General features: G+C 54.7%; 8 protein-coding genes across 8 annotated transcripts; 4 read left to right on the plus strand and 4 right to left on the minus strand.

The window, feature by feature from the left end:
- Window positions 1-612: 612 nt before the first annotated feature.
- DL89DRAFT_300838 (uncharacterized protein) lies at window positions 613-3,775 on the plus strand (the record flags this gene model as incomplete). The annotated part of the gene is made up of 4 exons (XM_040890831.1): window positions 613-1,180; window positions 1,572-1,666; window positions 2,062-2,532; window positions 2,872-3,775. 4 exons carry the CDS (start codon window positions 613-615, stop codon window positions 3,445-3,447), a joined length of 1,710 nt encoding a protein of 569 aa, XP_040747807.1. The 3' UTR covers window positions 3,448-3,775.
- Window positions 3,776-4,285: 510 nt separating this feature from the next.
- Window positions 4,286-5,416, minus strand: DL89DRAFT_219860 (Pkinase-domain-containing protein; the record flags this gene model as incomplete). Its single annotated transcript, XM_040884418.1, has 2 exons — window positions 4,286-5,120; window positions 5,358-5,416. Coding segments are annotated over 2 exons (894 nt in total), but the record flags the coding sequence as incomplete, so codon positions are not given.
- Window positions 5,417-8,262: 2,846 nt separating this feature from the next.
- On the minus strand, window positions 8,263-8,496 carry DL89DRAFT_204617 (fork head transcription factor; the record flags this gene model as incomplete). The annotated part of the gene is made up of 1 exon (XM_040884051.1): window positions 8,263-8,496. A coding segment is annotated over one exon (234 nt), but the record flags the coding sequence as incomplete, so codon positions are not given.
- Window positions 8,497-13,328: 4,832 nt separating this feature from the next.
- DL89DRAFT_290119 (uncharacterized protein) lies at window positions 13,329-14,077 on the plus strand (the record flags this gene model as incomplete). The annotated part of the gene is made up of 5 exons (XM_040890050.1): window positions 13,329-13,367; window positions 13,473-13,576; window positions 13,690-13,786; window positions 13,815-13,981; window positions 14,038-14,077. 5 exons carry the CDS (start codon window positions 13,329-13,331, stop codon window positions 14,075-14,077), a joined length of 447 nt encoding a protein of 148 aa, XP_040747810.1.
- Window positions 14,078-14,171: 94 nt separating this feature from the next.
- DL89DRAFT_264432 (adenylylsulfate kinase) lies at window positions 14,172-14,766 on the minus strand (the record flags this gene model as incomplete). Its single annotated transcript, XM_040886246.1, has 3 exons — window positions 14,172-14,458; window positions 14,490-14,538; window positions 14,640-14,766. Coding segments are annotated over 3 exons (408 nt in total), but the record flags the coding sequence as incomplete, so codon positions are not given.
- A 551-nt stretch (window positions 14,767-15,317) lies between these two features.
- Window positions 15,318-19,401, plus strand: DL89DRAFT_264433 (RecF/RecN/SMC protein). The gene is made up of 8 exons (XM_040886247.1): window positions 15,318-15,388; window positions 15,429-15,551; window positions 15,657-15,733; window positions 15,756-15,807; window positions 15,890-16,027; window positions 16,071-16,672; window positions 16,693-16,899; window positions 16,964-19,401. Exons 1-8 carry the CDS (start codon window positions 15,383-15,385, stop codon window positions 19,104-19,106), a joined length of 3,348 nt encoding a protein of 1,115 aa, XP_040747812.1. The 5' UTR covers window positions 15,318-15,382; the 3' UTR covers window positions 19,107-19,401.
- DL89DRAFT_264434 (uncharacterized protein) lies at window positions 19,112-22,110 on the minus strand. Its single transcript, XM_040886248.1, has one exon. It carries the CDS (start codon window positions 22,039-22,041, stop codon window positions 19,162-19,164), a length of 2,880 nt encoding a protein of 959 aa, XP_040747813.1. The 5' UTR covers window positions 22,042-22,110; the 3' UTR covers window positions 19,112-19,161.
- Window positions 22,111-23,858: 1,748 nt separating this feature from the next.
- DL89DRAFT_254415 (uncharacterized protein) lies at window positions 23,859-24,279 on the plus strand (the record flags this gene model as incomplete). Its single annotated transcript, XM_040885272.1, has 2 exons — window positions 23,859-24,102; window positions 24,203-24,279. The coding sequence occupies 2 exons, from the start codon at window positions 23,859-23,861 to the stop codon at window positions 24,277-24,279; spliced, it is 321 nt and encodes a 106-aa protein (XP_040747814.1).
- Window positions 24,280-24,369: the final 90 nt, after the last annotated feature.

Here is a 24,369-nt window from a genome sequence, read left to right on the forward strand (position 1 = left end):
TTAGATATCGAATGCAGCTATCCATCATGAAATGACCTGAGCAATTTAGCAACGTGCGTAAGGCATTGTAGATACCTTCCAATCCAGCTTATAATATTGTAGCCCTTGCCATTTTGATGTGTGCAAACAGTGGTTCCAAGAGACTCCCAACCACCACCTGCATGAACCAGCAGTGCTATATGCTTCTCAACTCCAATATGTACAGTATATAAAAAGGGCAGTGATGATCCGTAATCATGCACTTCTTGCTCCGAAAATTCGCTACATAAATTTTTCTTTTGGAAATGGTGGCTTTGTGGGCTGCTTACCGCCAAACATGATTATATTTACGGATTGCTACCACTCCAATGTGACGGCAGGCGGAAAACAAGTTTTCCAAGGTTGGTTTCCGAAGAAATTATCTCCACAACTTTATATCCACTTTGGCTTGTATAATGGCCGTTTGCTCCAAACAGCACTTGTTTTGTTCTGGCTCAGCAGTGGCAAATTGCCGCCGATTCTTATTTTTCGTATAAAGCTTCCTTGGCCATCCCCTCTATTCGACGGGTTGAATGCCTTTTCTTCTCAGCCCCACCTCTCATAGTATTTAATTCGCTACTAGACTAGCCCTAAATGTATTCCTCAAGTCCTCTCCAAGGCTCTGCCCAAGAATCCCTTCAGACAATCGCCACTCCCTCCAATGGTACCAGCCAGCATCCCCCATCCAGTAGTCAGGGCAAACCTGCCCGCCTAGCTCCGTTAGACATACCCATACCTCCAAAGTTGGTTGCCAACAAGGACGGCTCACTACCGGCTGAGGCTGGGTCTGGGTCTGACAGCGATGTTGACACGGATTGCGCCCCGCGCCGCGGATTCCAGTGGAGCAACCTGGCCAACCCCGAGTTTTATCCGGAGATTACATTGCGCCGTGCTGCTTTCTTCTTCATCTGGACCATACCCCATATCATCATTACAGCGTACAATGGTTCTATCACAAGCAACAAACTGATTGACCGCGTGCGGCTGTCGTCAAAGAACTGCATTCTGTTTGACATGGCCAGTATATTGGTCTTTATGTCGCCCACTTTCATGCTCTTGCTACAGCGCACATTCCTTCCGCGCTTTGTCAAACTGGAAAAAAATATTCATGCTCACAAGGTGGCATCCTATACTTTACTGTTCTGGTCGGCACTTCACGTCGGTAAGTATGCTTGAAGTTCACTACGCCTTGACTCTTCAACCTCATCTCATGGATTAAACAGAAACCGCCAAAGCGCAAATCGCCGTCCAGGCGAATCCCAAAGCAAATCGCCACATTTCTGTAAGCTTAGCGATGCTGCAGCGCATTTGTTGTTGAAATGGAATCTTCCACGCCTTGCAGGCTCGCTCCTGGCTGCAGCATCTGGCTACTCTTTCCTATTTGGCTTCGTGTGCTGTGCTATGCATGCAGCCTTCTTTCTGAACCCTCTCCAATTAGCTGACAGGACCCGAGCATTAGTCCGATACCAACACGCTGCATCATTGGCTTCATTTCAAACACAGTCAGACGGGCTCATCTAATTCCTTTTCTTTCGGTACCCCATCGTGTATAGGAATTTATTATGATCGCTATATCGATGCATCGCATCCGAAAATCAAAGATGGCAAGCTTGTTCCCGGTACACCTCTTGTCAAGAACCTCTTCAAGGTTAAAACTGGGTGGACTGGACATGTTTTGACCTTCGCATTGCTCTTCATGACCCTCACGGCTATCAGTAAGTATACCTTGGTGGAACTTCATGCTGCTCAAGCAGGTCCATGCCAAGGTGCAATGTTGCATTGCTGACTGGTTTCTCCACTCCGCCCGCTTTTCGAGATGATTTCCCTTGGCGCAGCTCATGGCCGGTGAATCCAGAGTGCTATTCGGCCCTTTTTCGCCCCTTTGCTGGGTCATGTGTTGCCGACAAAATTCCCTGTACATCGCCTTCCTTGTTGCTGCTGCGGCATCTTCCAAAGATGATGAGATGCTGAAAACTGCCATGTATTCTTGCCACTTGCTTCCAGAAAAACTCAACGCATATTGAAACATCACATGTTCTAAAGCTGTTTATTGGGGATGTAGAGATTGTCCGCAGGCGCCAGTTCGAGCTATTCTACTACGTCCACCACCTGTTCGTAGTGATAATTGTATTCACATTCCTTCACCGAGACAATCAGCTTGCTTACAAGTACCTCGGCGGCCCGCTCGCCCTCTATGTCCTCGACCGTCTCTACCGCAGTCTACGCAGCATTGTTGGCAAGTCGCCCATTCGCGCTGTAGTCCAGCACCCGTCTGGTGTGGTCGAGATTCAGATGGACAAGAAGATCGTCGGTGTCCGTCCTGGCCAGTACGTCAAGGTCTACTGCCCCTCGGTCTCAATGCTGCAGTGGCACCCTCTGACAATCTCCAGCGCGCCTGAGGAGGAGCTTCTCACAGTCCACTTCCGTCTCGAGGGCACTTGGACCCGCAACTTGGCCAAGCGCCTCGGCTGTGACTTTGACAAGGATGCCCGCGGCTCCAGCGTGCAGAATGTCGTTTCCAAGGACGATGGTGTCGATGTATTCAAGTTTGCAAAGAGCAAGAAACCACGTCCCATGTCGCAACACCTCGATATTCCTTACCACCCGCTGCACCATGACCCGACAACTGCTCCGATATATTCAAATGCCGGCGGCAACAGTTCGTATGTGAGCATTGATATGGTCGCCAAGGGTGGCAGCACGTCGATTCGCAACAGCTTAGCGCTGGCGCTCGACGACGAGAATAACTTGGCCAAGGTCATTGTGCATGCTACACGGCCGAACAGTGGTATAAGTGGCTCCCCTTCGATACACATAGAGGAGGGCAACATGGTTATCAAGATGGGCCGCGAGATGCCGTTGCTGTACATCGACGGTCCATACACGGCGCCTACCGAGCACTTTTTCAACTACGAGGTCGGTGTGCTTATTGCCGCTGGTATTGGGGTCACTCCCGCCGCATCAGTCCTGCGAAGCGTATACTTCCAGTGGATTCGTGACAGGTACGCCATGAACACGAAGAAAGTGTACCTGTTCTGGGTGTACCGCGACATCGGCACACTGGAGTGGTTCAAGGACCTTCTCGTGGCTCTTGATGAGGAGGGACTGAGCTCGATCGTCCAGGTGCGCACATACTTCACAGGAAAGATCCCTGATTCGCGTATACCACAGCTTGCGCCTCCTGACGACAAGTTCGGCGACCAGGTCATCAACACGTCAATTGGCACCAAGTCGTATGTTGGGCGGCCTGACTTTAACAGTATTTTGGAGTCGCTCGGCGAGCTTCATCCCGGACAGCGCATCGGTACATTCTTCTGCGGACCAAAGCCTATGGCACGCAAGGTCCGACGCGAGGCACACAAGTGGGATGGCATCCTGCGTAAGAAGAGCAACACCAAGATTGACTTCTGTAGCGAGACCTTCTCCTAGACAATAGCCGCCATATGCCGATTATTAGTGGATTACTAGCGGGCACCACTATGTTCCTCGATATCGGTTGATGTCTATTTTTATGTATGTTTAATGGAGTGAGGCAGGATAATAAATATATGCAGAGGAAATAAGAAATGGAGGTTTATGCAATACACCGGCGCTTCAGCAGCGTTCCTTCGCTCATGTTTAGAGTAAAGTCTGTGCCAGAGCCTGTGCTGTCAGTAGGAGATACGGAGAGAGTGGCAGCTTTGCGGGTGCGGATGTCAACATGGCGCTCAGCAGCTACTTGTGTCTCAAGCGCCCGTGACAGAAGGCTAAAGTCAGCCTCCGCAGCCTGAACATCGATCGGGCTGCCCAATGTGCCCTGCCAGCAGTGGCGCTGCTGGATTGGGGTAGCCATTGCCTGGATATCGACCCACAGCGGTGTCTTTGGGAGGGTGCGGCCGATATCCAGTCCTCGATTACGGCCGACACTGCTTGAGTGATTTTGCTGCGGCTGCTGCGGCCTCTGAGTCGAGTGCTGGCCACCCATAGCATGGTCGGCGGGCCCGAGATTCAGGCTGTCACCAAAGGTGGCGTCCCAAGCAGGTGTCTTTGCAAACTTTTGGTGTGCAATGGCATCGTTGTCCAGACGGCATACAGCATATGCCAGATCATAGGCGTGCTTCATGTTCTGGCGTGGTGAGAACTGGCCGCTGGGGTTAATGCTCAGTGCGCTGGTGAGTTTGGCGTGGGTCGCATTGCGTCTAATGTTGTTGCGGCGTCTGTCAACCGAGGCGCGCGCGGTATCTGCCAAGAACTGGTTGCCATACATCTCCTCTAGTCCCTCGCGGATCCACGGATGGTTCATGAAGTCGTCGATAGTGTAACGGCGGCGTGGGTCGAGCTCCAGCAGGTTCTTGATCAAGTGCTTAACCATCGGGTTGACATCGTCCCACCACGGCGACAGAAACTCGTACTGGCCCATTGCAACCTTGCGAGTCAGCACCTTAACGTCCTCGTCGTAGAAGGGCGGGAAGCCGCAAATCATTGCGTACAGCATACAGCCCAGCCCCCACATGTCGACGGATTTCGTGTACATCTCGTCGCGCACAATCTCAGGCGCCGCATAGCCCGTAGTTCCGCATGGTGTACGTGTTGCCTGGTTCCACACCACTTTGCTGAGCCCAAAGTCGATCAGCTTGACCCGTCCGATTCCACCAGCACCAACACCAGGAATAAATGCACCCTCGGGCTTCTTCTGGCGTGTATCGCCCTGGCGCTGCTTTTCAGCGATATTGGACGGGAAAATGGGCATGGGCTCAAAGACCACGTTCTCAAGCTTCAGGTCGCGCTGGACAATGCCGTTAGCGTGCATGTGCTTGACGGCTTCGGCCACCTGGATAATGACGTGGCGTGCTAGACGCTCGCTCAGGTAGGTGAGCTCAAGGACGCGCTCAAACATCTCGCCGCCCGGTGCCAGCTCCATGATCAGGTAGTGGTAGTCGCGTGCTTCGCGGTATTCAAGCAGCTTGATGATGCGTGGGTGCTGCAGCGACTCCATGATTGCGACCTCCTTGCGCACATTGGCGGTCTGGACCGCGGTCATGCCCGACTTGCTGATGGCTTTGATGGCGACGTGCTCGCCGGTAATTTCGTTGCGTGCCTGGTACACGGTGCTGAACGCGCCTCTACACATGGCAAGAAAAAAACAGGTTGGAGTCAGCTGCATGTGAGTTGCGGGGAAGGGTATTTTTGGAAGGAAGACAATCCGCACGCTGGGCTGGCCCAACGCCAAGATCCATTATCTCTCTTTGCCCCTTACGCTTTCATGAGCATAGTGTATGCACAGCATGCATATTTGGGAAGGGAACAGAAAGGGTGCAGCCGCGAAAAAAAAAAAAGGTTTGCAGGAGAAAAATACTTACTCTCCAATTCGGCTGATGAGTGTGTATCCCTCGAGCGACGACAGAGCACCGCCGTTCATGGTTGCCTCATGAACGCTGACGACGGCTCCGCCCGAGTTGGACTTGCGGCGCTGGTGGCCGCGTGGCTGCTGCTGCTGCTTCAAGCTCTGTTGCGAGAGCCTGTGGAAGTCCGTGTACGACGCGGTCCGCTTTACCCGGCCAGCATGGCTGTATTGCTGGGAAGCCTCGCTGGCAGGAGACGTGGTGAAGTCCGTGTCGCTCAGCTCCATCGAGTGGTCCTTTGGGATGGAAACCGAGAGCACACCGTAGTCGACCTTGGTCGCGTCGCTTGTGCTGGAGCGTGACGAGTCCATGCTTGTGTGTATGTGAATGAAAAGTGGTGAAAAATGGAGCACAGGTTGATGGCACAGGAGAGAAAAAGGGACGGATAGCCTCAGGAACGACCTTGCGGCTATTAAATCTGCGATAGGGGTTGAGTGACGAAAAGGTACAGGAGAAGCTGCACGCCAATATTTTTAGAAATGACGACGTCCGGCTAGAAGTGATTGTCGGGCGGTAGGAGGCAGGTGGTCGGTTTGAGCAGTGCTACTTGGCGATAGGCGCGAGAAGCCGGTTGCGTGGTGGTTGGGAGTTAAAAAAAATAGAAATAGGCTGCCAAGTATCAGGCAGTCAGCAGGGTGGTGGTAAAAGCGGTAAGCTATAGGTGTGGTATTTGGGAGGAGAGAAGGAAGCAATAGTTGGAAGATAGTGAGGTGCTTGAATCTTCCTGGGCAGGGAGGGAAAGGAAAAGTCTGAGCGTTTTATAAGAATACATTTCGGAATGCCATTTGGAGCATGTTCCTTTTGTCGCACACACGGTGGCAACACAAAATAATGTACAACAAAGAAACTCCTGCTGGGCTGCTTGGTGAGGAAGAAACACTGACCTGCAGAAATAGCAGAGCTGACGAGTTATTTTTACTTGGCCCCTGGCCACATGAAAACAGACAGCCCCTTCCCAGTGTCATCATGCCTATGGTGAGCTCATGGGGGTGTTCTTTCCACAACCAGCGCATTCAATAGACCGAATGCCTTGCAGAAATAGGAAGAATGCCTCCCCATGCTGCTGGGAAGCCCCATCGCACGGGCTTGTATTGTGTTTTTAGGAAAAGGCGCGGCGAACAGCGGCAGAAAAGTAGCGGCTGCATGTGGTCTGGCACAGGCTGCATCCGCTGAGGATACCAGCCATTGGCCGAAGGCGGAATGCAAGGCTGTTGTGGCTATTGCTAAAATAAGTACATGTATACCTCCATATAGCCTTCGCATTGTGGTTCGCGCTATTGTGAATAAAGAACCGACACTCGCACGAAAAGGACGTTTCCGAATTGGAGACAGCTGACGGACGCTGCACAAGATCGCAAGGGTACTTTTTTTGGCAGAAAGTCTTAGCACCTTTAAGCATCAATGAACGGAGCGGGATGGGCATGCAAGGGGATCTGCAATATGAAGCCTGGCTTTGCAAAGGGCGCGATTGCTGCCTGCGTTCTTTGGCTAGCGACCCTGGGGAGCCTTCTCCAATGAGCGCCGGCAGGTCATTAATTTTGGCAGCTCTGTTTACATTGCCACTCGGGAAGAGAGTACAAAATTATACAGCATGTATAAACAATTCACGAAGAGAAGCGCAAAAGAGCCCTACTAAGGGCAAGCATGAAAGAGGAACGCGACGGCAAAAAGAAAAAAAGGAAAAAATAAGGTGACGACGAGTTTGAGCCCAGTATTTTAGAGCACACGCTTGGGCTCAGAATATCGTCGACGGCATGGCGGCCGGGTCATTGACGCAGGATGGCGAGTTTCCCTGGTTCACAGTGGCCTGCGACTGAGAGATCTCGCCACAGACTGCAGCAGCCGCAGCTGTGTTCTCGCCAAATGTGAAGTAGGACGAGAGCTCGCCGATGTTGCCCATGATGTCCTGCTCGTTGTCGCCTGGTTTGGCGCTGCCGGTGTCAGGAGCACGGCTCAAGCCCTGGTACTGGCTACGGGTAGCCTCGATGGCTGCCGTTGTGCGCTCGTTGTTGTCGACTGGCGGAGCAGGCTCAATGATGCCCGGAGATGCAGGCACCGGCTGCTTGTGCTGGGGATCCAGCATGTTTTGCTGCTGAGGAGGTAGTAGGTAGCTGGGAAGCAGTGGCGAGGGCCTATTCGGCAGGTGGGACTGTAGCGGGATCGGCTGCGGATGCATCTCGCTGCCGCCCTGTAGATGTGGTGCCAGGAAGTTGGTATCTGAGCGCCCAGACTGGTGCTGAGGCTGGTTGAGCAGCGGTGTGGTGCCAGCTGTCGATCCAGATGCAGACCCAGATGCAGACTCAGCGATGATCCCGGCGGCAGCGGCGGCGGCGGCAGCAGCAGCGGCGGCAACGTTACTGACACCCATGCTGGATGCAGCCGTCACGGCTGGAGTCACGGCGATCGTTGTGAACGGATCGAGTGTCTGCTGCTGCTGCTGTTGCTGTCCCAGCTGGACAGGCGGTTGCTGACCCTGCTGGTGGAGCTGTGGCTGCGGCTGCGGGTGCATATGTCCACCGATGCTGCCACGGAAAAGTGATGACGGCGAGATCGGATACGGGTTGTAGCGGTGCAGTGTGGACGAGCCCGGAATCTGCAGCGATGCACGACGCAGGGCGTAGACATTGCTTTCGCCCAGAGTGCGTGGCAGGCCGCCTGCATCGCTAAAGCTGGTTGTGATGCCCTGGAAAAACGGGTTGAGCGAGGTGCCTGGCATGTTGTGTGGGGACGGTAGCTCGAGCGTCGGACCACCGACCCCCGGAAGACCGGGGCTGGTCAGACCAGCGGTTTTCTCCTTTGGCAGCGAGTAGCGGTGTACAGGGTCGCGCTGCTTGTTCTGGATGGTGGCATCGAGGACGGCCAAGTCAACGGTCCAATATGCACCCTTGCCAGGCTCGTTGATCGGGCGTGGAATGCGCACAAAGGTCTTGCTCAGCGACAGGTTGTGGCGGATCGAGTTCTTCCAGCCGGTGCCGGCGGTCTTGAAGTACGGGTACTTGTCCATGATCCAGTTGTAGATCTCGTTGAGTGTCATCTGCTTGCGTGGGTGGTGCATGATGGCATAAGTGATCAAGGTCGCATACGAATAGGGCGGTTTGCCAGTAGTGTGCGTCTTGAGCTGTGTGGCACCGCTCAGCAGCAGGGCGATATCAGAGACGCCACCGGTGCTGATGCAGAGCGTGTCACTGGGCATCCGTGGCGGCGACGACATGAGCGGCGGGAACGCCGACGGCTCGTCAGCCCGTGCAGGCATGCCAAATGGCAGTTGCTGGGCGCGGCTGTGCATGGCAATTTCCCCGCTGTCGCCATGTGAGGCAATCGACTGGCGGTGGCCCTGTGACTGCCATTGTGGTCCGAGAGATTGTTCGCCAGGCCCCTGCTGGCCCTGCGGCGATGGGATATATTGCTGCTGGTCGACGCCAGGCGGCAGAGACGACTGATACTGCTGCTGGTGCTGCTGGTGCTGGTGCTGCTGAGGGAGGGATGGCGTCAGAGACGAGGGCGAGGTCATCCCCAGGGTCTGCGCGGCAGTAAACTGCGTGGCAAAGTTACCGGCGAGTGTCGTGGGGTACATGTTGTTCTGGTCCATCGAGTAGACAGAGGTATGGTGAGCTGGTTGAGGAATTGCCGCGGCGGTTGCTGGTTCTTGGAGAATCGTTAGCATATGGCGGCGGTGGACATAAGCGCAGGTACTTTGATATTTAATATATAGCTTGAGGAGTCGGGTTCTTTTCGGCTTGGAGGAGAGCTGGGGTATGTTTAAGGCGATATGAAGGGGTGTTCTTGGAGTGAACGGGTGCTACTACAGGCGAGAGATGGAAAAGCGTTTCAAGCAGCTAGATGTTAGTGGCCATGAATCTGCGAATGGGCGCGCAGGGTTGTGCAAGGTCGGCTAGCAGCCTCTCCCTATCGCTCAAAAAGTTAAATGTAGGGAGGGGTACTGTTCGGGATAAACATAAGGTTGGAGGCTTAGTGGATGAGGGAGGTCTCTCGGTCGGCAACAGAAAGAAAGCAGTAAGGACAGAGGCTGCTCGTTCTCGGCTGGTGGCACTTTTTTCAGGAGTAGCCGTACCGTGGTGTGCCAGTGTGATGCCCAAGCCATTTGTGTGTTTCTGTGTCCGTGTTTGCGCCAAGGCTGAATGAGTGAGGAACGCAGGTGAGGCGGCGGGTATGGACACAAAAACAGGGGCTTTGAGAGGCGATTGCTACGTACATGTACAGTCAGAGGTGTGTAATAATAAAATAGAATGGCGCTTGGAGTGAAAGAGGAGCAGAGTGATAAGAGAATAGGCGGGCACAGCCGGTATGCTGAGGAGATATGATCGATAGTGATGAGTGTACTGAAATATGAGAGACAAAATTTTTTTGTTGAGGTGGAGGAGCTGGCATCCGCGTCGCTCTTTTTATAGCGCGAGTGTAGAGGATGCGCAAGGCAAAAATGAATGAACAGTGTTTTTGTCACAAGAGGATGTGAAATGCGCGCTTGCAGGACGAGGAACAGCGGCAGCAGCCGAAAGGACCAGGGAATTTCTGTGCAATTGTCCACAACTCTCATGCAGAATTGGTAACTGAACGGACAAGACAAAAAACAGGGAGAGTAATCGTGACCACGTAAGGAGATGTGAGTTGCCAATGAACGGGGGAGCCAAATTTACATCGCCCCTTGCCGAGCAAAAACAGCCATCTCCCCTCTCGCGACAAGCAGCGTAAACAAGCAGCGGAGGAAGCGGGTCCAGGCAGTGGGTTCCTAGGGGGGGTCGCGAGGGAAATATTTTTTTGGCAAGCGAGGAGCAAATCCTGGAAAGTGGGGAGTGGAGCGGGTCCGACTCTGGACAACGCCTGCTCCAGCTGGCCAGGCAGGCGAATCTGGTGCACGGTGGGACAACAATTGCAGCATATGCTTTTTTAGGAAATAGCTAAAATTCAGCAATCCACAACTGCCCCTCCCCACTTTTTTGCTCACCACCAGACGTGTCGCGAAAAACAAATGCAGTGCTTCCGTCTGGGTCCTCCTCGGAGAAATAGCCAGCGGTTGCACAGGACTCCAGGATTGCGGAGGGAGCATGACTCAAAGCGAGTAAGGAGCCGCGGGGGATGCAGCCGCGACAACAAACGTCCACTCTAGCAGCCGCGTATACAAACGCCAAGCCATATTGTTGTTTTCAAGGCACAGGCACGGCAGCAAACCAGGCGCGGCGATCACACGCAGGATAATGGTATCACCGCGTAATGCAAGCGTTTAGGTTTGCTGGCAGCGGGAAGACGGTGGCGATCCTGAGCCAAAGAGCACCCCGCTGCGGCTGTGCCGCGGGCTGAGTTTGCCATAGTTCCTGCGAGTGCTACGAGTGGATCTGGCTAAACTGCGAGAGCCACAAACAGCAACCAACAAGAAACAATGGCGGCGATAGCGGTGGAAACAACAACAACAAAAGGGCGAGGTGGAGGCGACAGAGCAGACGGCAAGGCACTGAGAGAATGCAGCAGATACGCGGGCTGACTGCTCGTCCTCATTTGGAGCATGTGTGCCCGCCTGATCCAAAACAAGAGCCGGGAGAGAGGCAATCAAGAAGAGCTGCAGCTCGCACTCGCAGCAGGAGCCATATTTACGCTGCAGGCGACGATTGTTGAGCTATTTCAAGCATGCTTGCCAGGGGAGTCGCGGATTTCATTCAACAGTGGTACAATCAAAACCAGGGTAAGCATTTCCGCGAACATCAAGTAATTTCAATTATAAAATGGAACATTCGGCCAGGCACCAAAAGCGGGCAAGGACAGAGTCATAGGCTGGATGAATGGGCGGCTAACATACCTGGCAACGAGAGGCTGGCTAGGCCAAGGGAATACCGAGCAGACAGCTGCTTTTAGAACGAACTCGGTTGCACAGACCTATAGGCTAAATAAGGGAAGCCTGCGGTTAGCGAATGGTGCTGAGTTTTACATGTGTTCGCGTTTGCTTCCAAGTGTCTTATCTCGCTAGCAAGGCCGCCCATGGCTGTTTTTGTTTTCATTTTTGCTGGGCGTGGTCGGCCTTGGAGCGCTAGCCAATTTCCACCCGCGCAATAATTGCTGATAATAGACCAGTGCAGCTGTCTGCCGAAGGGAGATCGGAATGGGTGTGTGTGCAAAAATTGGGGTGGTGAAGGACGACAGAGCCAGCAAGGTTAATCTGTGCGACATGTAAGTAGTGTGAGGAGAAGCAGGTAAGCGTAGTATGCAAGTTTTCGGAAAAGTGGATGCTGAAAATCCCTGGTTGGTTGAGGAGCACAATATGCTGGTGCAGAGCATCCGAACGAAGCGAGGGCGAGCGCCCACTTTGTCATGGATCAGTCTTTGCAGCCCATGCCACGGTAAACGACGTCAGAGATGGTTGCAAAGGTGCAATGGAATCCTTGGCAGTCAGGGTGCTGGAGCAGAGGACTGACATGTGGCCATGCTGCAGACATGAGCCAATTTTCACGAGCTTTTTGCTGCTCGGCCAGGGTGCGCAGAGGGCGGCCGGTATCGGCCGCAAGCTTAAGTACACACCCCGGCCGGTAACGGAGCTACAATTGGTGTTTACATACGCTTGTCGATCTGGCCTGCGAGCAAGAGGGTCGTGAAGTGGGTAATAGCTGGTAGAGGAGTGTAGATAATTTCTGGACAAAATAAAAGGAGCACAGAGTAGAGAAATAGGGTTCAGAGAGAGGGTGAAAAGGGAGAAAAGCGAGGGTCGCACCGCAGCTAACTAGGCAGCGGTATTAAAGGTGCACGGCGAAACGGCGTAGGGGAGGGGTTTCCCAGTGGTAGGCCATCGTCACGCTCCTCGAGCAATTTCTCATAGAGGGATAAAGAAATTAAATATTCGGCCAACGAAGGAGACGTATTCCTGCGCAATAGCCGCAATTCGGCAGAAGCCGTGGATCCACAATGGGCAAGCTGCATGAATGGACGGCTGAGTAGGAGAAGGGGGATTCCCGGGGTGCGAGTGAGGTTAGTCGTGACCAGACATGTGTCTCAAGCGGCTGACACCACTCTGCATTTCCCATCTCTTCTTGGTCATGCCTGCCTTGATCCCTCGACCACGGGAGCACACAGCCAATGGCCGCCAAGGGGTCTGCTGCCCCCTTGCACTAGCGCGGTCGGCGATTCGCTGCGCACCTGGTCGTACGCAGCAGAAAAGCGCGGCAAGAACCTGGGTCTGGCCAGTCACGCCTCCATGGAGAGTGCTCGGAGGACAGCTAGCGTGATGACGAACCCGGGCCGGAGGGAGTCGTGGCGACGTATGCGCATTATCATGCAATCGGAGGAGATGCCGTGGCGACTGCATACCACATTGGCTCTGCCACCCAGCCGTCCATGCGATCTGTGTTTATTCTGGTTCTGGTTCTGGATTTCTGCAGAATGGCGCCGATTGTGACCGCTAATTAATCCCAATCCCAAACCCGCGGATCCTGGCAAGACATGGCCAACGCTATTGACCGTGTATGTCGGAGACCGTGTTACGCGGTCAGCAGCGATGCTATAAACAGGCCTAAATATAGCTCTAGCAGAATCCGCCCACTCTAGGGCACCGGTTGTTTAGAAAACAACAAAATACATGTCCTCTGGCGCAAAGGTACTCTCAAAGAGAGCCATCTTGTGCGCTGGTAAACACAAACATGGTGCAGAGCAGGGCTCTCCTCCGACTATATACGCAACAGGGGTGTGGTATCCCTCCGCTATCCTGGATGTCGCCTGCACAGACCAGTCGGTAATTCACATGTGCCGGTGATCCGAGTCTGATCGCGGAATCACTGCTGGGCTTGAGCTTTGAGCAGGCAAACAAAAATCGCAATTTTTTCACCGCTCATAGCGCCAGCGAGGCTGGTTCCAGAACCTTTCTGCAGCCTTTTTCTTGTCAGCAATTTATTACTCTTCAGCGACTCTTTAGAAAAACACAAACAAATTACAATGTCTGAGGCCGATACTAAGAAGACTACCGAGACCCAGGTAAGTTTTGGGGGCGGGGGAGTGTTGGGCAGTAATTGCCACCGCAGCATGTTTGGGAATTGGCCATTGCTGCTAAACTGCTGCATTTTGCGCCAATGCACGTAGGAGGAGGTCGTCGAGAGCCCCGAGGTCAACTTTGAGCCGGTCATCAAGCTCGACGATGTCGAGGTCAAGACGCATGAGGAGGATGAGGACGTCATCTTCAAGATGTAAGTAATGCCCCAAATTCAAGCAGGCTGCGAGAACTGCCTCCGTGCACATATTTCACACAATACGCTCTGGCTTTGTATGCTGACGTATGTCTTTCTTTGTATTGTTGTAGGCGCGCTAAGCTGTTCCGTTTCGACTCGGAGGCCAAGGAGTGGAAGGAGCGCGGTACTGGCGACGTCAAGCTGCTCAAGCACAAGGAGAACAGCAAGGTGCGTCTCCTGATGCGCCGCGATCAAGACGCTGAAGGTGTGCGCCAACCACTATATCACCGACGACATGGTGCTGTCGCCAAACGTCGGCTCGGACCGCTCGTGGGTGTGGAACGTTATCGCCGATCTTGTCGAGGACGAGGCCGAGCGCCAGCTGCTGGCCATCCGTTTCGGCAACTCGGAGAACGCGCAAAAGTTCAAAGACTGCCTTCGACGAAGGCCCGCGAGAACAACAAGAAGCTTGCTGCCAGTGAGGAGAAGAAGGAGGAGGTCAAGAAGGAGGACGAGTAAATGACCGGGTCAAGACCATTTTTGCCTTTAATATATCCAACCTGAATATGTCCATTTGCACACTGGCGCGGCCCTATGCTTCTGTCGCTTTGCATTTACAGAATTGAGTTGTGTATTTGAAGAAATATGCCTAAATGTACTTGTTGGCCTCAAGGATACGCAGTGATCTCGGCAACCGCCTCCTCCACCGATTTCAGGTCAGTGCGGATGTGGATCTCGGGGGCCTCGGGAGCCTCATACGGGGCGCTGATACCGGTGAACTCCTTGATCTCGCCAGCACGTGCCTTCTTGTACAGGCCCTTGGGGTCGCGCTCCTCGGCAACGCTGACCGGTACGTCAGCATACACCTCAACGAACGGGATTCCCGCGTCAGTGTGGAAGCTGGCGGGCGGTGTCGCGGTCGGCCTTGTACGGCGAGATGAAGCTGGTGATGGCGACGAGCAGTGGAGTCAGGCGAAAAGCTTGCTGACCTCGGCAATGCGGCGGATGTTCTCGGTGCGGTCCTCGGGGCTGAATCCCAGGTTCTTGTTGAGGCCAAAGCGGATGTTGTCGCCATCAAGACGGTACGCATTGATGCCCTTGTGGAGGAGGTGCTGCTCGAGCGCGGTGGCCACCGTGCTCTTGCCCGAGGCGGACAGACCGGTGAACCAGATCGTCAGGCCCTTCTGCTTCAGGAGCCCTGCGCGCTCCTCGCGGGTGACAGTTGCCAGCGTGCCAGGTGATGATTGGTAGACATTGGTAATAGTAGCAGGAAATGTAGCTGTAAAAGGGCGAGGGGAAGCGAGGACGCAAAGTGATAACGAAGAGAGCCTTGGTGTGCAGACATTGCAGGCTATTTAAGATGTGTCAGCCTCAGCGTCGCTGATAGCGATCGCATCTCGCACGCAATCCGAAGCTGCAGCGATTGGCTCCTCTGCCGGGCTGAAATAGGCCGCAGGGGCATTTTGTTGGCCAGCTGGCAGAGTTCGAGGCCGGTACCATCCCGGCGCATCTGTGATTTTCTGCCGGCGAGAATGGTGCCCTGGCTTGCTAGCTATGGCGCAAACGCCGGATGACCGCTGCACCGGCGTTTCTAGCCCAAGCGGCACAGCCATGGTCCAAGGCAGGTAAACAATCAAGAGCATCAGATCAGGAAATTAGCAGTTGCTTTTTAGAGTAAACAGGCGATTTCGTAGTGGGTAAAACACGTTTGGGCAGCTCGTGCTGGCTGTTTTGTTTTTCTGCTCTTACCCCTGCTTGACGACACCTGCTCCACATCCACTTTTTATTCCACATTCAATACATGCTCCCGTCTTGGTCTCTGAAATGTATGTCGAGGAGCTTATTATAGACGGGTTCAAGTCGTACGCAGGCGCGTACACACATTACCGGGTGGGACCACGAATTCAATGCGATTACAGGACTGAATGGGTCGGGCAAGTCCAATATCCTCGATGCTATTTGCTTCGTGCTGGGAATTCGCAACTACAAGCTGGTAAGTTGATGCAACCCTTCAGAAAGCCGGCTATGCGAGCAGTAAAAGCAACGGTGCTTAGGACCGGTGCTACTGAGATCCAACACTGCTTTCTACCCGTGGTAGCTACGAGCAAACAATATTCAAGACCTCATCTACAAGCGCGGGCAGGCTGGTATTATCAAGGCCTCGGTAACGGTTGTGTTCAGGAACAATGACCGGAAGACCAGTCCGCTCGGGATACGAAAACTACAAGCAGATTTCGCTGACACGACAGGTACGATAAACAAAGACGCATGCATCGCAGGGAACCAACAGGCTGCATATTGTGTATGCTCAACTGGAAAGCTTGCTTGTAGATAATGGTCGGCGGAAAGAACAAGTACATGATTAATGGGCATTCCGCGCAAGAGCAGGCGGTTGCAAACATGCTGCAGTCGGTGCAGCTCAGCATCAACAACCCGCACTTCCTTATCATGCAGGGCAAGATTACGCAGGTGCTAAACATGCAGCCGCCCGAGATCCTGGCGATGATTGAAGGAGGCGGCCGGTACACGCATGTTTGAGGAGCGCAAGGACAAGGCGCTGCGAACCATAGCGAAGAAGGACAAGAAGATTGAGGAAATCTCGTCGATTCTGGCCGAGGAGATCACACCCAAACTTGACAAGCTGCGGCACGAGAAGCAGGCGTATTTAGAGTACCAGAAGGTTGAGATTGAGCTCGACCGTCTGCACCGGCTGGTAGTTGCCTACGACTTTACAAAGTGCGAAGAGGCGCTGAACAACGGCAGCTCGGCGCAGGAGGAGAGCAAAGCTCGGCTTGAAAGCCTGGCCCACCAGCTCGAGTCGCTCAAGGTAGAGGTGACACAGATCACGCAAAGCAAGGCGCAGATCGAGGAGACTCGCAAAAAGGAGATGTCGAAGAATGGCGAGTACAAGTCGCTGCAGGTCAAGGTGGACGAGCTAGCGAAGGAGCTGGTCAAGATCAAGACGCAAAGCGATCTCAAGCTGGCGTCAATCAAGGAAGAGCAGGCAAGCAGGGCCAAGCTGACCGAGTCGCAGAAGGCGTCGCAGAAGATGTTGAGCGATCGCATCGAGCACTTTGAGGCGCAGACGGCCAAGTTTGCCGAGGAGCGGATTCTGTACGACGACAAGGGTGAAGGAAGGTCAGCCAGCTGGAAGAGCTACTGCAGTCACTGACCACGGGCGTCGCGACCGACGAGGGCCGCGAGGGCGGGTTCATGCAGCAGCTGCAGGAGGCACGCAACGAGACAAATGAGTCGTCAACTGCAATCGAGCAGGCCAAGCTGCGGATCAATCTGCTGAAGAACGAGTCTGCAGAGATCAACGGGAAGCTGAAGAAGGCACTGTCGGAGAACACAGGCCATCTTGGGCGAGAAGAAGACGCTTGAAGCACAAATTGCCAAGCTCAGCCAGCGCCTAAACTCGCACTCGTACAACCGTGAGGCCAAGCGCGAGCTGGAAGACGAGCGCTCAAGGCTCGTGCGGCAGCTGGAGGGCGTCGATGAAAAGCGGCGTGGACTGGAGGCACGCCTGAGCAACTTTGACTTTGACTACCAGGACCCGGTGCGTGGCTTCGATCGATCCAAGGTCAAGGGCCTGGTTGCGCAGCTGATCGATATCGACGACAAGAACAAGTTTGCTTCAGTTGCGCTGGAGATCACTGCTGGAGGTCGCATCTACAATGTCATTGTAGATGACGACACCACAGGCGCACTGCTGCTCAAGAATGGCCGGCTGAAGCGGCGTGTCACGATCATCCCGCTCAACAAGATCTCAGCACACACGCTGGATCCGACCATTGTCAACTTCGCCAAGAATCTGGCGCCTGGCAAGGTTGACGCGGCGCTATCGCTGGTCGGGTACCCGGAGGAACTCGAGAGCGCCATGGCGTATGTGTTTGGGTCGACGTTTATCTGCAAGGACCCCGAGACGGCAGAGCAGATGGCGTTCCACAAGAACATCCGCAAGAAGGCAGTGACGCTGGAGGGCGACGTGTATGATCCGGCAGGCACGATGCAGGGCGGCGCCAAGCCTTCGTCAGCAGGGATTCTGGGTCGTCTACAGACGCTAAAGAACGCGCGCCATGAGCATACTGTGCTGGCCAAGGAGCTGGCGGCGGTCGAAGCGAAACTCGAGCAGATCGATGAGCTGAAGGACGACTACAATCAGATTTCTCGCGAACTTGAGCTTGCCCGGCACCAGCTGTCGTTGGTTGAGCAGCAGCTTTCGTACACATCGCACGCGCAGCTATCGGCGCGCTTGGAGGAGATTGGCACAGAGCTGTCCACGCAGGAGGCCATTTTGCCAGAGGCTACGCAGAAGCTCGATTTGGCGCAGAAGCGGGCAGCGCGTATTGAGAAGGAGATGACCGAGTTCAGTGCCGACAAGGGTGGCAAGATCAAGCAGCTGAAGCAGCGACTGGCGACGTTGAAGGCTGCTCTGCCCGCTGCCGAAACCCGCATGAAGGAGTGCCAGCGCCAGACGCAGGAGGTCACGCTGGAGAAGGAGGAGATCGAGAGCGAGATCTCAGAGTACACCGAGCAGATCGAGGCCAGCGATGGCTCGATAAAGGCGCTCGAGACCGAGCAGGGCGAGTTCCAGAAGCTGCTGCTTGATACTAAGGAGCGCCTCGAGGAGAAGCAGTCGGCGCTGAGCCGGCTGAGCAAGAAGCTGCTGGTGTACGACAAGGAGATCGATGAGCTTGATCAGCTGCACCGCGCCAAGTCATCTGATCTGACGACAATTCAGCTGGAGAGCGAGCAGCTGGCGCACGAGCTGGAGCGGTCAGCGGCAGCCCACAGCAAGAACAAGCGACTGCACAGCACGCTGCTGAAGGAGAACCCATGGATCGTCGACCAGAAGCAGTCGTTTGGACAGGCCAACACGCTATACGACTTCGCCAAGAACGACCCGATCGAGGCGAAGCGGCAGCTGCGCAAGCTCGAGGACCAGTTTGCGTCAATGCGCAAGACGACAAACACCGCGGTGATGACGAACATTGAGAACGTGACGAAGCACGAAGCGAGTCTGAAGCACATGCTGAAGACTGTGATCCGCGACAAGCGCAAGATCGAGGACACGATCTCGTCGCTGGATCAATACAAGGTCGAGGCATTGGAGCAGACGTGGAAGCTGGTCGATAAGGACTTTGGCGCCATTTTTGCCGAGCTGCTGCCCGGTAACACGTCGCGGCTGGACATGCTCGAGGGCAAGCCGCTGTCGGCAGGTCTTGAAATCAAGGTCAACCTTGGCGGCGTGTGGAAGCAGAGTCTGACAGAGCTCAGTGGCGGCCAGCGGTCGCTGATTGCATTGTCGCTGATTCTGTCGTTGCTGCAGTTCAAGCCCGCTCCCATGTACATTCTCGACGAGATTGATGCAGCGCTGGATCTTTCGCATACGCAAAACATTGGGCAGCTGTTCCGCACACGATTCAAGGGGTCGCAGTTCATTGTGGTGTCACTCAAGGAGGGCATGTTCAATAACGCCAATGTCGTGTTCCGTGCGCGGTTCCGCAATGGCATCTCGCAGGTTGAGCGGATATCGCATTTATGAGCAGCGGTTATGTTCTTTTTTATTTTCCTAGATCCCAATTCACAGCGCTACCTTTTTATGTTGGTGAGGGAAATGTCGCCCAGTTGATGAGGAGCGTTTGCATGGGTGCCGGGACCCGCTTGATGTGTGCGCGGTAGGTATTCATGCGGGTTCGCCGGATGCCGATGCGGGAGAGCGCCTCTTCGCCAAACGGCGCATATGTCGTCTGTGCTCTGGCAGGTGCCTCAATCTTGCCTTGGTGGACGCTGTCCCATGTGACCATATATGCAAGATACGCTGCTGTGTCCTGCAGCGACATAGATGGAGTGCGCTCACGCCGATGCCCGATAAGGTCTAGGGCACAGCACAGATCCTGTAGCACGCCACTGCGCTTGTGGTCGTGTGCCGTGAGCTCTGAGCGGAAGCTGTTTGGAGACATGCTCTGTGAAACATCTGTAATTCCGCTTCTCTTCACTTCTGCCGATGTTAGCCAGCGGTAGATTGCGTTCTCGCCAGCGCAGCACTCATCAGTGGGGCTATCGAGGAGACATGCTGGCGATTGACGAGAGAGCACATCCGAGTCGAGCTTAACATAGTAGACACCCAGGCATTCGTCGAGCATTGGGTTTGCGGCCCCAAACGTCTGCTCTAATTGCAGCTCGTGGTCGGTCTGGGTCATCCCAACTGTCGCGCTGGCTAGCGAGAGCATATCGAGCGAGTCGGCAAGGCGATCCAGCTGGGCCTGCTCCGCACTCGGGTCCTGGTTTGTCGGCGGCGTAGAGTCGTCAGACTCTGGCTGGTCTGCCGGTATATTCGGCGTGATGTGCAGGGAGACTGGGATGACAGTGCGGCAAACAAGCGTCGGATTCGGGCATTTGTCAGCGTGCGGCTCTATCGTCGGAGCTGGCTTTGAGAAGAATGTGTTCTGATGTGCAGACAGGGGTCTCTTGAACAGCGACCCAAGTCTCTGCGGTGGACGGCTCTCACTGCCTGTGTCATAGTCGACTCTGACTGGGTCTGGTGGCAGATCCGGCCACAAGCGAAACCACTCTGGTGTCGCCGGCTGGGCCGAAACAACCAGCTCCCGCCAAAAGTTGTAGCAGGTGCTCGATGTCTCGCCGGCTTCTAATGGCCGAAACAGCCAAGCGAGGGTGCCGCTAAGATCGATGTCCCTGGGTGGCGAATTCTCTTCCAGATTTTGCCTTGATCTGGCTTCGCATATCGCCAGCTCCAATACGCTGAGCATCCGGTTGATATTGCACTCGGACTCGCGGCACACTTGAGATAGCTCGGCGGGCGAGACCAGTGCGCCTTCGATGAGACACAACAGGAAGCAGTACGGCACCAAGATGTCTTCTGTGGGTCTACGGAAGCTGAGCACCGAGTGGAAGTTGCTTGCACCCCATCGCACACACGACGTGTCCGTGCAGGTGAGCACGATAGGCCGACGGCTCTTATGCGCCAGCTGCTTCAGTGCCGGCCACATGCGCTGGTCCTGCTCAAACAGCACATCAACCTGCTCAATCAAGATCAGCATCTGGTTCTCCGTCGACATGGTATTGCTGCCAGCGCTTGAAGCGCCGGGCTGGCTGTAATACGGCAGATTCGAGGGCGCTGAAATTGTGTGGCTCTGAATCAGATCCTCAAGGGCAGAAAGAATATCTTTGCCACTGCGTTTCTGGCCAGGGTGGATCTCATGCACCTGGAAGCCGAGGTCGTCAGCGCATGCGTAGACAGCGGCGGTCTTGCATGACCCCGAGGGGCCTTCCAGCAGGATGATGTTGGAGAACGTCTCGGGCTCCGTATCGCTGCCGCTGCGCCAAACAGCGCGTCGTTTCTCGCGCACACTGCTCAGCGTACCATCGCTGTTTGCCCATGCCAGAATGTCGTTCAGCTCCTTGTCGTTTCCAGCTGCACGGCCACGGCGCCGGGGCTTTGGCGTCGGCATAAAATCATCATCGTCGTCGTCATCATCAAACCCGTCATTGCTGCCGTCTAAGAGACTGTCGCTATCGTCGGTATCGAGAATTCGGCGGCGGGTCCGTGAAGGACGTGCGTGTCTGCCGCGTACACTCGCTAATCTGCCAGCAGATTGCTTACCCACGTCTGCTGCATTTGCCGACGAGTGCTTCAGCCGCATACTGTCAATCCAGGAATGGAGCAGGCCGACAGCGCGATTGTTGCCTAGGACCTCACGTGCCTTGCGCGGGTGGTAGCGCGATGCAAGCAGCTGCACGGCGGGATTGCTGACGGATTCGTTTACAAGCGCACGGAGCAGTGGCGCACAATGAAGCGCGTGCGCTGGTAGCTTTGGGAGTGCAATACCGAATGTCGCGCGTACGGGGATATGCAGAGGATTGTGCACTTGGCGAGCAGCATGCGGGCTAAGCAACGAACCGACCAGTGAGCGCCATGCCGAATCTGGCAGAGGTTCTGCAGACTGGATTCCCCGTGCTGTGGCATCAGGAACCCTGACTGCATGATTTGCTATATATGGCAGGAACTTTGGAGTGGGTACATGCGAGGACTCCACTGTTGGATAGGGTGCTGGAGTACCCTGGGCCCTTGCGGCCATTCGATCCAGTTTGCGCAAGTCGGCTTCGGAGTTGATGCTGGCAAACGGCTTGGGTTCGACAGCAGGCACACTCGCTGGCCCATCGTCGTTGCTGGTGTCTGTTCCTGCCTTGTCGATCTGCTGCTCAGGCGCCGTATCCTTGGCTGCGGGCTTTAATCCAAGCAGCGTCTGCTGCTTCTTCTTTCCGGGCTTTGGCTGCGCAAGGGAGTTCGGCTTACGGCCGCGCTTTTCTACCACCACCGGTTTGGACCGTTTGGCCGTTGCATCACCAGTGGCTGTCTGTGTCTGTGTGCGCTTTGCCGACCGCGACATAAAGAACGGGTGTACAGGCGCGGCTGGCTGCGCTGGAGTATTGTTGTCGGCTTCCGGTACTGCACCCATGCTCCCGACATTGCTGCAGCTGTGCAACATTTGTGAAAGTACGAATATAGAGTAAACACAGGACGGCAGCAGGAAAAAGACAAAGGTGTGGGCGCGAACTGGGCTGCTCAGAGTGGCACGCGGTTCCAGGTCCTTTTCGCAGTGGAACCACGCGATTTTTCGCGTCGGCCGCTCTCAGGATATAGATTCCGATCACACAATCAGCAAATCGAATCACGCTGGATGCATGTCTCCTGCTGAGTTCGCATACGCCTTGCTCTCTGGGTCCAGCCATGTGCATGTGACCTCATGCAAGCAGTTGCCAACAAAGCCCGCTGTCGCCGGCGTCATGCCGACCCAACAACACATGCACACCCAGCGCTCGCGCTTCTCGGACTGAGGGGGTGGTGACCTAGCCCTTGCAAAGCAAAAAGCGAAAAAGAAAAACGGAAACCATGCGTGTTTCTCGCCGCCCAAAAATGGCACAGCGAGCAGCGGCGAGGCAAGTGTGATGTCAGAGCTGGTTCATCCATCAATTTTCATGCGGCAGGCGCCTTAGTAGCGTGTTCACTGGGCAGGCCACAGAGCCGAGCACCTTTTTGACGGCCTGCGTACTGTCCGAGCAAGCAAACTGTGCACAGGTGCAAATCGGACTTGGTGGGCTGCCCTGCCTGTTGGCAAGCGGTACCACGGCCGATTTTGTTTGCAGCTTGTCAGCACACCGCGCCCCCTCCCTTTGGGCCACGCAGCCGCTTCAATGTATTGCTGCCCGTGCCTTTCTACCGCTGTGGCCACCTCCGCTCTTCGAGTGTCCACATGATTGAGAGCGCAAGATGCAGCTGGATTGGAGAAAGGGCGGCGCTCTGTCAGTGGGTTTGCATTTCCCCCCTCCTCCCCAAGTTTCACAGACTGGCAATACCAACTCGCCTGTTTGCCTCCTTTTTCTTCCAGACTTTCTCCTCACCTCGCGCCCCTGTCGCACCCTCTTTAGTTTCTCTACCCACTTTCCTAGCCCCTGTAATTCTAGCCCTTCCCCATCAGCCAAGCCCTATTGGCATATATTTTTACATACCGTCGTTTTTATTATCAGGAAGCTGACCATATTTCAGACTCTAAATAATATCTGGCGTCCCCCTGTGCGGTTTTCTGCCTCTACAGACTATCGGCACTCCAGGTTTAGCCCGCCGACTCTAAAGGTATACAGTTGCGTTCTCCTCATTTCGACCTTTTTTTGTTAGCAGCCTGGCGATAGACAGCTGCCGGTGGTGTACGCTTACAGCCGGCGAATACTGGGAATCCTGAGGGAGAACACACGCCGATCGGTGCATCGGGCGGGCCCAGCGCATCGCCTGTATGTAGCCCCGTCAACATGACGCCCTTTTTTCGCTGCCGCTCCCCGCTATTAGGCATCGTCATCCCTTGCAGGTCGCTCTTTTTTGTTCCTAGCTGGCCATTCCCAGTTTGGTGATGCATTTTTGCCCATCCTCCATTTCTCAATCAACCCTGTTTCCTGCTCGTGCCTTTTTGGACGTAGAGTGCTAACCGACCCTGGCTCTTGTGCTCAGTAGAGATAACACCATCGGCAATTTTACCAAGAAACTTCGTCCCAGTGGACACGACTCGTCTGTCAAAAGGATTTATCACGCCCCTCTCGCTGTTCTGCATGGTATTTTTAGGGACATATTAGCCGGACAATCAACATACATACGGCGAGACCCTCTTCACCGCGCATACCCGTTTGGATTTTTTTGGAATACCCCTATTTATCGCATACACAAAACTGCAAGTGAACACAAACACCGCGTTAACCGAAATCCCTTGAATCACCCGCATAAAGAATGAGTGGCGGAGGACCAGCAGCATCACAGCAAGGACGGCATACAGCGCGGCGTAAGCGGTTCGGGCTGTTCAACATCTTTGGGTTCAGTGGCGAGTCCTGCTCGCCAGCAGACACCAAGGACGGCAAGGACAGCAAGGACAGCAAGGACAGCAAGGACAGCAAGGACAGCAGGAGCATCGAAGCCGATGATGCCAGCGAGCTGTCGCTGGACAACAGCATACAATCGCAGAACGATCTAGCCGGTAAGTCCAGCTGCTCTTGACCAAGAAAAAAAGGATTCATGCATTCTCCTTGACTTGCTGGCCACAATCACTCTCCACACATACATCTGGTTGTTGCCAGAGTTTGAAAGAATTGCAGCTATTGTCTGGGCATGCGCTGACCCAACACTCTACGAGCGGTTTGGCGAACCTGTCTAGTTGCAAGAGGGGCAGACTCGGTGGAACATTAAATGCGTAGGCAGCATGTCTGTTCCGCAATGTTGCACCCGTCGCCTCCCCCCTCAAATC

This window comes from Linderina pennispora (assembly GCF_002104995.1).
Source record: "Linderina pennispora strain ATCC 12442 chromosome Unknown DL89scaffold_1, whole genome shotgun sequence".
Lineage (NCBI taxonomy): Eukaryota > Fungi > Kickxellomycota > Kickxellomycetes > Kickxellales > Kickxellaceae > Linderina > Linderina pennispora.